Source organism: Oryzias melastigma, linkage group LG14 (assembly GCF_002922805.2).
Source record: "Oryzias melastigma strain HK-1 linkage group LG14, ASM292280v2, whole genome shotgun sequence".
NCBI lineage: Eukaryota > Metazoa > Chordata > Actinopteri > Beloniformes > Adrianichthyidae > Oryzias > Oryzias melastigma.
Window position 1 is genome coordinate 13,642,411 of NC_050525.1, and position 11,442 is coordinate 13,653,852.

Sequence of the window (11,442 nt, forward strand, 5' to 3'; positions counted from 1 at the left end):
CTGACCCCCTACAATTATGCCTGATCATTCATTGCTGGGAATTGAACCGGGGACCTTCTTGCCATGAAGAAGACCAACCACTGCGTACATCCCCGGATTTGTTATTCTTTTTCGAAAAGTAAACTTTATTTTCTATTTTTATTTGGTGTTTATAATATATAATAGTTAGAGATAAAGAGTAGTTTGGGAAAAAAAACAAGATAAAAATGCATTTCTTTTGCATCTTAAAAAAACCCAAACATGTTGGCCTTAAAGTTAATTCTATTCTATTCTATTCTATTCTATTCTATTCTATTCTATTCTATTCTATTCTATTCTATTCTATTCTATTCTATTCTATTATATTCTATTCTATGTCGCTGAGTAAAGTCATTTGAATTTGTAATTTTGACTCTTCAACTGATTTAATTTTAGGCCACAAGAATAAATACAAGTTTTCAGATTTTGAAAGCTCCTTAACTTGTACCCTGAAGAGGGCGCTATAGCTTTACATCACACTAAATATTTGATTTTTTTTCTTTCTTTTTTCTTTTTTTTTTACTCTTACTTTTCACCCTCCTGTAGTCTCTGTGCAGCAGAAGCTCATATTTATCGCGCGCGGCGGACTTCCTCACTCACATGTAACAACATGAAGTCCACGTTTTTCTTCCTTTTCATCATCTGGTCCGCAGCTGCAGAGCAAAGACCACGAAAAGGTAAGAGCAGAACGACCAGAGCTTTTCTGTCCTCATCTAACTCAGGAAAAAAAGAAGACTTGAACGCGCAAACTCAGCCCTGTGATGCGCTCCGTGCGTCTTTCCTGGCCTTCTTTTAAAGTTGTATCCATCTTTATCCAATCTTATTTTGATTAAATTATCTCTTAAAAACTTGTTTTTATTTTAAGCAGGTTCTGGGGTGGTTTGTACTTTCAAAGACAAGACGTACAGCTATGGAGACAGCTGGCATCCTTACCTGGAGCCTTTTGGCTTCATGTTCTGCGTGCGCTGCGTCTGCGCAGAGGTATCTCCAACGTAAACACGCGGAGGGGCCGTTTCAGTCGAGCCGATCCACTGATGCGGCCTCTCTCTTAGACAGGTCATGTGAAGTGCAGCACGCTCAAGTGTCCCGCCCTGTCGTGTGAACACCCGGTGACCGAGCCTCAGCGCTGCTGTCCCAGATGCACAGGTACGCGCGCTCCGGCAGCTTTTACGCACAGGAGTGACCCTCGAGTCCGCTGCAAGTCAACGTCGTTTTTATGTCTGTTTAGACGAGCCGCGAGTCCCCGCAGGCCTGAGGGCATCGGCGAAATCCTGCAGGTACAACGGAAGCATTTACCAGTCAGGAGAGACTTTCTCCAAACATGACCTCTTCCCATCCAGGCAAAGCAATCAGTGCGTAATGTGCACATGCTCCGTGAGTTACATCCCCTTATACTGGTCGTCTGACCACGTTTTTCTTTTATGTTGTTGTGTTTTTAGCGCAGTATTGTAGAATATCAAAAAAGTTTTAAGTAACACTTAAATGAGGTGCTGCAAAACACTAAACATAATGTTGACAAAGATCGTTAGTACATTAGTTAAGCTTGAAAGAAGTTTATTAATACAGCCTTTGTAGAATAGTTTCACTGTAGATGTTAACAATTCTTACTAAGTATGTTAATTAACCTTATTCGGCTTATTGTGTTAATAAATGTCTTATAACACCCTATAAACACATTAATAATGTTTGTTAATGTGTTAATAAAGCTTGTTAAGGAATCTTATTATAGTGTTACCAAAGTTTTCTTTTAAAAAAGTGTATTTTACAAACCAAACTTTATCATTTTCTCACATCCCCCCTAAACACTGCTTCAGTCATTTGAAACAAGTAAACATTCATAAAGCACATTAAAAAAATTAAAATCAAAGTCTTTAAAATGTGTAACAGCACACAAATAAATACTTCTAGAAATGTTAATACAAAAACATTAACCAAAAAAAATCAAAATAGGGTTCATGTTAAAACAAGTATCTTTAAATATTGTTTTGTATTGCCCATTTACATCTATATATGTGTACAATGTTGATATATACTCTAAGTATCAAATTTATTTTTCTTGTTAATTTCACATGTTTTTTAGGGAGACTATTAGCCACATGTCCAGAGACTATAAATAGTGCAATGTGCAAGATCCCTGTCAAATAAACAAATAAAAAAACAATAAATCTAAAACCTATAGCATAATTTTAAGCTCCATGGAGTACGTTTGGAGTTGTTACAATAGTTAAAAACAAAAATACAACAGTCCGGATGGATCAACTTCAGGATCAACTTTTCAATCAACTTGTTTGCGTTTACGTTATATCTATATATATATATATATATATATATATATATATATATATATATATATATATATATTGGCATTTTATTACTTTCAACGGATAATCAAGATTAAACAAAATCAAAAGATGCAATTTAAATCGTAAACTTCACTAACAAACATTAAATCAGAGTTAGTGAGGTGTTTTTTGGGACCATAAGCAGGACTTTAAACCCTGGAATCCCCTTTATAAACCAGTGCATCTATCAATTCTGGTTTTGCTTATGATTCCTGTGGTACACAGAGCTCAAAAATGTTAAAATTGACTTCGGTGGGATACAAAGCCGAATCACTTGATGGTTTTTTGGAGCATTATGGGTACTGTAGTCAGGATCCTAGGGGAGTGATAATTCCTTAACTGTTTGTAAACGAGTTGAAAGAAGTTTGAGTTAGTTTACTGTACTTTTTTTTACTTCATTACAAACTTTTTACTTTGCAATAACTTTTTACAATTAAAAAATATATTTCATTTTTAACCAGAGAGTCACAATGAAGGCATAAAAGAGCCACATGTGACTCTGGGGCCTCAAGTTTCAGATCTCGGGTTTAGACAGAAATGTATCAAATATTTAAAAAAAGACATTACTTATGAAAAATAAAACAATAAAAAAAAGTCAGGTTTGCGATCCTCACCATAACTTTTTAAAAATATTTTAAAAAGCAAATATAAAACAGGATGAAGAGAGTCAATGAAAGTTTGAGTCCCAGCCTGCTTTCCAAGAAAAGAGCTAAACAGCATCACGTCTGTTACAGTTTTAGGAAATGTGTTTTTATTCCCTCTAAAAGGTTTTACCGCATAAACATAATAAGCACACAAAGACTGGCATTTCCACAAGCTGCAGCTCAGGAGGACTGCTCGGTTTAACAGTGTCTTTCAATGCGCTCGTGAAGTTTTCACAGGTTAGTTGGTCACATGCATATGAAGAACATCTGCTGTGTAGCTATGCAGTAAAATGAGACGTGCGTTGTTACATTCCTTCTTTTTTAGAGCGGTGAAAAACTCTTGTTTTTGTTTGGTGCTCTGGCTCATGTTTAGGTATAATCAGCAGAGAAAAGCAGGCAAAGAGCCAAAACTAAACTCAAAAACTTGTTTTTTTACAAGACCGCCTGATGGGAAAGACCATAAATCTAAAAGGAAACATTGCTTTGCAGAAAACATGACAAATAATGCACTCTACTGCAGATAACTAAATATTTTTTTCTAGAAATCTGTTAGTTGAATGCAGTTCATGTCTTTATCATCTAGAAATAGTCAGGATTTTTGTTTTGTATAAAACTGAATTGAAATAATTTTCTTCAGTATGTGAACTCTGTGGCTTTTTTTTTATTTCACAGAACGGAAATATCTTCTGTGCTTTGAAAACCTGCCAGCCTGTCACCTGTTCCTCGCCGGTTTCATTGACAGACACCTGCTGTTTGGTATGCAAAGGTAATCAGATTCCTCAGGTCATAAAAAAACAGGTAATACTCTGTTTCCAACCTGCAGTGTTCATCTTTTGAGAGAATTTAGAACCCACTCTGATGAAAACGGTGTTTCAACATGTTCTTGTGGCACTTTTCTCTTGATGGAGGACATAAATAAAGACATTTATACTCAGAAGGGATTTCTGAGCATCCCAGGATGCTCTTGGCTTTCTTCAGCACCTCTTCCTTCCACAGAGAGTGAAGATCCCTCAGTCTAACTCTGATTATTTTAGAGCACGGTTTGACAATTCCCTGCAGTTTGTTTTTGTCCTTCAGAGACAGACAACAAAACCAGCAAATGAACAAAAATGTAAAAAAAAAAATGACTAAGAATGGTTTGATTTACATTAAAAGAGTCCAACTTTCTCAGCTGGTAAATGATCTGCTGCCCTCACTTCACAATAGTGTCTGTGTTCAGGTTATGCTCGTGCTCTGAGTAAAAACTCGTCTTTTTACTCAGGTTTTAAACTCCAGTGAGCAGATCTAGTAGACCAGCTTGATAACTTTTACTGTTCAATTGCTTTTATTTTTATTACATCTTTAATGGCATTTTATTGTTTCGTAATTTTATTCGACTTTGTGTTCAACACTTCAATTGCTCCTTCTTTTAGAAGTGGTATTACAAATAAGAAATTGATTTATTCATAAAAAACAGCCTAATCTTAATTAAAAGACCACTGGAAATGCTTTTAAAATAAATCAAAATATGATAAAGTTGGAACTTTAAGCAAAATGACTGATTATAACTTGAAATGCACTTTAATTGATCTTTTTGTAACATCTATGGCTATGTCTGAATTCCCACCTGAATCTCTAACTACTAAAAACTAAATAGTGCGGGACTCTATAGTGGCCTGGATTTTAAAAGCAATTCGGACACATGCTCACTACTTTACTTTTGTTTTTCAAACGCTTGGTATTAAGTCAACAATTTCACAAAGTAAAAATTGAATCAATGCGAACATTTCTCGACGTCTATTAATGAATCCATTGTGTTGTGATGATGTAAATGTGGATGGTTTGTTGAAAAAATACACTTAAACAGGCTCTTTTTGTGGTCTATATTTGCTAATGTAGTGAGCATCGCGACTCAAGACTTCTGGGAAATTTCTAGTGTCCTATATAGTGCGTAGGAAAGGAGTTCGGACGTAGCCTAAGAGTTTCAGGTTGTCAGTTACACAGAAACCATCTTCACTCTTGCTTTTCTCACAGATCATGGTGCTGGCGGCTCGTCATCAACAGAGGATGGAAACCAGCAGCTGAACAGAGGCGTTGTATGTTCCTGTTTTTTTTCTCATATATTATTTGCACACTATAGATGGTTTGAAAAACCCTCTTTTTTCCAGTGATCGTTTGAATTAAATATTCAAAACATCAGCTTGAAAATCTTCCTGGAGATTCTCAGAACTTTTGCCTCACCAACAACCACCTTTGGTTTCTGTCTAGTTCTATTCTGAGATTGTGGAAAAATCTGTTATGTTTCAGAAATCTGTAGCCAGACTGTGAGCTTTTATGATTTAGTGCGTGAAGTAAAGCTCCTTAAGCTAGAACACAGAAAAGTGAATGCAGCCAATAAAAGATGCTAACTGCTTTTCATTACACCGACAGAGGCATTCGGTGGACCAGTGTCCTGGAGACCAGAGCAGACTGCGTCCTGATCGAGCCACGACCCCCAGGGTCAAGGCCCCTCCCTTGAGGGGTCTGAGCCTCAGTAAACTCAATCTGAAAGGGGCTTCGGAGACCACAGTGAAGATTTTGATGCAACGGAAACACCAAAGAGGTCAGTTAGGCTGCACCTAAACACATAGGTGTTAAGACGTTTTGGAGCTTTACAATTGTTTCCACTCTGCTCAGATGTTTCTCATTTCTCCTAGTGTGTTTATACAATGGCAAGACGTACTCTCATGGAGACATGTGGCATCCAGTTTTGGGGAAGGTTCTGGAATGCATCCTGTGTACTTGCATTGATGGTCTCCAGGACTGTAAACGCATCACGTGTCCCAGCCAGTACCCATGCCGGCATCCCATCAAATCTGCAGGAAAATGCTGCAAGACATGTCCAGGTAGTCAGACAGAGACCAGATGAGCTCCAAGTACCTTAAGTGTGTAAAGATGAAATAACTGGCTTCTACTGTTTTGTTTTTTTCTTTTCTGCAGAGAGTAAAACTGAAAGTAACCAGACCCAGTGCCACGTTGGATATAAAAATAAGCTCCTGGTGTATAGAGTAGAGTCATCTCCGAAAGCTGATTCACCAAACACAGTCCGGATCATTGCTGTGGAAAGGCAAAGTACCGCTGAGGTTGAAGTGCAGGTGTGGAACACGGTAGAAGGTACCGGAACACCTCCTTACAAACATATCTTTAAGGGTAATAATTTTAAGGGTAAAAAGGAAGCAGAAAGTGGGTCGAATATAAATGGGCAATTGATGTCTTTTGGACCATAAACATAGACTAGATTTTTTTTTAAATCTAGCTAGCAAAACACATGATCTAGAGCAGGGGTCTGCAGCTCTAGAGCCACATGTGGTTCTTTTATCTCTCCATGATGGCTCTTTGGCTGAAGAAAAATAATAAAATAGTACGTTTTTTAATTTTTGTAATTTAGTTTACTAATAAATTTTAGGCTATTTTTGGAGTTTAGCTAGTAATTAAGCAACAAGTTAGCTTTTTTTTTGTTTTTTTACCTAATTTGGCCTCTACTGACTATGCTAATTTGGAGTTTAGCTAAAAATTTAGCGATGAGTAAAATTTTGGGGTAATTTGTTATCTACTGAGATTTTTAGGCTAATTTAGAGTTTTGTTTCTATTTTAGAAACAGGCAAACATTTTTGAGTAATTTAGTTTACTGAGGAATGTTAGGCTATTTTGGAATTTAGCTAGTAATTAATCAACAAGCTAGCTTTTTGGCTAATTTGTTATCTACTATTTTTACTCATTTTTACCTACTAAAAGGTAAAAATGAAAAAAAAAGTCACATTTTGATAGATGGTAGTTTCTTTTTATATTTTTGCTTTTGATCGTGCCAAAAAATAGGAATAATTTATATTTATTATTTTTTTTTAAATGTTAATGAATTATCCAAATTTCTTAAAGCCTAAGTAAATCTATGTGGCTCCTTGTAGGTTTTGATCAGTAGAAAACTAGTCCGAATGGCTCTTTTACTGTTTTACTATTAGCTAATATTTCAGCTACATGCTAGCTGTTTTGGCTAATTTAGGCTTTTTTAAGCTCTTAGGCTGTTTTGGAGTAAGGCTAATATTTACACGCTAGCTGGCAAATTTAGTTTTTTTGTTTGTTTTTTATGCTATTTTGAAGATTAGCTATTGCTGTTTTAGCTAACGTAAGTTTTTTTTTTTTTTTTTTTTAGTTTTCAGGCTAATTTGGTACTCAGTTGATATTTTAGCTGGCTATCAACTTCAGCTTTTCCAGCTATCAATTTCAGTACCTTCAGCTAACAGCACTAGAGTCTGCAGCAGCCAAATTCCACTTAGAGCATTCCCACTATCGTTGGTAATGCCACATATCTAATTCATAATTATGTTAAAAGTTACGTTGTTAAAGTTTTAATAATTTCCTATTAGAATGTTCAATAAATGTTTATCTTGTTCGGCCTGTGACTTAAGGTATGTTTTGGAATTTGGCCCCTTGTGTGATTGAGTTTGACACCCCTGATCTAGAGGCAACTACAACCTCACAGTTGTCACAAATAAGGAAATATACATAAAAAATTGAAACCATGCTCTAAATATGTTTATTTTGGGTGTGTACTGTATTTTTCAGAGTACAAGTCACATTTTTTACATAGTTTTGCCGGGGGTGCGACTTGTGTATAATGTTTACAAATAAATAGCAGCAACCACTAGAGGGCACTGTAGGTGTGTATCAGTATTTGCTACTGAGCGAAACGCAGAAGAAAAAGCGCCGCTCGGTCTTACGCCGGGGTCAGTGGAATCGTTTCGAAAGAATTAACGTGATATAAAGAGTTTAGTTGACTTGTTAGCATGTTCTTTACGTGGACCCCATAAGATAGTGTAAGGGTTAAACACAAGAAAAAAACAGAAAATGCTCCCTTCTCCTCTCATTCCTGGTACGCTTAGAAAAAAAACATAAAGTTGAGATGAATCTTTGATCTTACTTCTCTGGATTCTTGGTTCTGAGCAGAATTCTTTATTTCCACAGGTGTTTTACAGATGATGGAGGTTGGGGATGTTCAACGTAAAGATATCACGGACCATCCAGAAAATTATACACATCTTACAACTCTCGATGAAGGTTTGTCCATGGTTTGGATTTTCAATGAATTCACGATGTATTTTTATACAGTGGAATAATAAACGTGAAGAAGAAAAGTCTACAAGATAGTCGAGTTGTCTTTAAAGGAACAAGAACAAACACAACATTTACAGCTATATCTAGAAAAATAAACTGCATCCACTGCTGCCGGGTAGAAAATTCCACAGGGGAGCTGATCACAATAACACTTTGTAAGCATATTGATGAATCCAATGAATCAGGGTTTTGATTTTAATAAGAAGGATACTAAAGTCAGTTACAAATGTCACCAGGTGGATGTGGATGATATTAATCCTGCTCTGTTTTTTTTTTTTGACACCAAAACGTTTAGAATGTTTTCCAGAAAAAAAGCAAAGTAAAGCTGAATTATTTAAGGATCAGGGACATTTGTTGCAAAGCCATATTTAGAAATATAACAAACTTGGATTTTGACTTTTCGACTGTTTAGTTTATTTATTTACATCATAACAAAATGCTCATCTTAAAAAAATGTGCAAATCTCTTTCAAAGTTTTTCTTATGGCACTTTTGTTGTTTAAGAAAGGAACACAATGTGAGCGCCTTCCATTTGTTCTACCCCTCTAAAGCACATGGTGTGATGCAAAAGGAATAGACAGTTTGATCCCAAACTTTCTAATCCAGTTGGGAATGTCTCAACATCCACACTCACCAGAACCGAATTCCTGAATCCCAAAGCGAGAAATAACCTCAGCGTTCCTCCTCATAATTATCACTTGTCTTTACATGATTTAGTTTGTGTGTTTTGTGTGTTAGTCTCTGCATTCATTCCTGCTGATTTTTTTTTCAGAGATGTGGAAAAAGTTTAAGGAGGTGGGGGGAAATCTGAGCAAGGCTCCACAGACCACCATTTGTGAAGATGGCATCCGGGAAATATTGACCTTCCTAAATCCCAAGCAAACTGAGGGCCTGTGTTCACCCTAAAGTCGCTGCTCACAAAACCTGACGCTAAAATAACGAGCGTAATCAACCCGTACATGTTTTCCTCTGACTGTGTATACCAAACTGGAACTTATCTGACATACTCTCATGAATTATCCTGTTCTGTTTGTTCCGTGAGAAGAGTGGTGGAAGTTTGTTGGGAAAAGTAATTCTGATCCACAATTTGCCTTTAATGTCCCACTGTAAAATCATTTGTCTTATTAGCTTGAGTTGATTTTTATGTTTCCTTCAGACCTGTAACAAAAAACATAAAAAAGTTGATCATTTTGCAATATTATCATACTTAAGCACCATACTTTTTGGGCATTCAGCATGCAATCAATACATTTATCCTTCATTCCTTTAAATCCTTTAATGTCAAAGACAAAAACTAAAAGGTTAAAAGGTTTTTTCTTCATAACTCGTTGGTGTTTTCTCATTTAGAGGTTTAGCTGTAAATTATTAGTGACATGAGTGACCATTTTTTTGGTTGTTGACTCCACTTGTAAGGCTTGAAGATGCTCATGTCATGGATCGGCCTGGCAACTGACTAATAATTCAGACTGAGGAGTAAAAGCTCGTTTTATATGTGAAGACTGAGTTGTGTGTTCCTGCAGTGGAGAAAAGCAGACTATATTTGTCAAGAAAGTTTTTGACGGATGTGATGTACTTAAATGTAAATACATGTTGAGGTTTTGTTACCTTATTTAAAACATTCTGGTTTCATTTATGTGAATGTAAGCATTTTTTTATGAAGAAACCTGTAAGATAAAGGGTAAAGACTGACTTTTTTTTATTAGAAAACAGCCTCTATTGATATTAAACATAATCCAACCTTTCCATGTTGTTGCAACTTTTATTTTTTAAAATTCTGACATTTTACAACTAAGCATAAAACACCACAAACAGTATGATTTTGTGAAACTGGGTGCGCTTTCATTCACAATTTTAAAGAACAATAAACTACTAACTGTTTTGTCTTACTATTAAATTCTTGAATTTATTTGTTTGCAAGTCTCAACAAATAGTGGAACAACTGAAACAAGACAAGCAGATATGTCAGTGTCATATTTGTAGGACTCTTTGTACAACAATTAACACAGAAGTTAATCCAACATGTCATGCAAACATTATTTATAGCCATATTTTAGACAAAAATGATTAAAAGTTAAATAAATAATTAACTTAATCTTAGAAGGATATGAAAAAGTGCAACATGTTGATCAAGGCCATGTCACACACCCACTATGTATATTTTGCGCATTTTCCACATTAAATTTGTCTTTCGTAACAGATGCATGATAATCCTAATTTTTAACTGTTTGTTTGAAGGTTTTGGCCGACAGGTCTTTACATGAAATTGGTTTTGAGCTGTTCCAAATTTTTGTTCATTGGAGAATTACGCAGTTTATGCGTATTTTATATAGACTTTTTACGTAAATCTTACGCTATCTTGCGCGATTTTTACAAGATAATTGCTCAAATTTCTGGCTTTCCACGATCGTTCCAGGTATGTCCTCATGCGTCTAACAAACTTTTCACGTATGTACCACCGATAACTTATACTGAGTATATGACACATGTAGCGACTGCATCACAAATCCAAAGTCGCTGAGAGACTGACGCTGGGTCCAGTTATTGTACGACACACTGAACAAATGGTCTTGAATTGGGTCATGCTTTGAGCCTTTTATTAATGACAAAAAAGTAATTGAAACAACTTAGGAGGGCTGGCTTAAGGAAAAGTAAAAGGCAAAAAAAAAAAGTGAAAAAAAGCGACAAAAGGCGACAACTAAAGGGGTCAACAAAAATGTGGCAACCCGTTTCACTCTCTCCCCTCTAACTTACAGGTGAGTTAACAAAAAAATGTCTCCGCCCACAAATTTGTGATCCACCTGCTCAATATGACCACAAACAGTACCATAATAAACCAAACAATATTCATTCTCCTTAATGTGTAAACAATAGTTTGATTCATGGCTACTACAGCACACATACCACCTCAAAATTACATAATTGACACATAAATCACTAAAGAATTGCATATTAGCAGTTCACTAATCAAGTAGAATTTGTGTAATTAGTGTATTGGTACATAAATCTGCCAATCTTTCACCCGTCCAGCAGTCTATACCGAGTGGAGGTCTCCTGTTCCCTCTATCCAGCTTGTTTGGACTTTATTAAACATAGGCTATTCACTGTTTGAATTATTCTTGGTCAGGCTGTCTGCAGAACTGCTGCCCCAGTATTTACCAGCGGGTCTGTCAGCAATATGAATAACACTTTAAAAACAGCCATTCACACTCAAAAGTTAAGCTTCTTTTACGTTTGTTTCTATCCGTTCTGTCAGATCCAGTCACAACACTGGACAGGTACTGTATCTGTGCTTCAGACAGTCTGGATGTT

The 11,442-nt window shown here is 36.0% G+C and overlaps 1 protein-coding gene across 2 annotated transcripts; it reads left to right on the forward strand.

Moving 5' to 3' along the window:
• Positions 1-352: 352 nt before the first annotated feature.
• On the forward strand, positions 353-10,898 carry chrdl2 (chordin-like 2). 2 transcript variants are annotated; one of them, XM_024266422.2, is made up of 11 exons: positions 353-695; positions 884-999; positions 1,071-1,164; positions 1,247-1,392; positions 3,677-3,770; positions 5,018-5,079; positions 5,414-5,585; positions 5,680-5,868; positions 5,963-6,136; positions 7,985-8,077; positions 8,906-10,898. In XM_024266422.2, exons 1-11 carry the CDS (start codon positions 629-631, stop codon positions 9,037-9,039), a joined length of 1,341 nt encoding a protein of 446 aa, XP_024122190.1. In that variant the 5' UTR covers positions 353-628; the 3' UTR covers positions 9,040-10,898. The 2 variants fall into 2 exon arrangements, with proteins under 2 accessions (XP_024122190.1, XP_024122191.1); XM_024266423.2 differs by having other exon boundaries at positions 887-999.
• Positions 10,899-11,442: the final 544 nt, after the last annotated feature.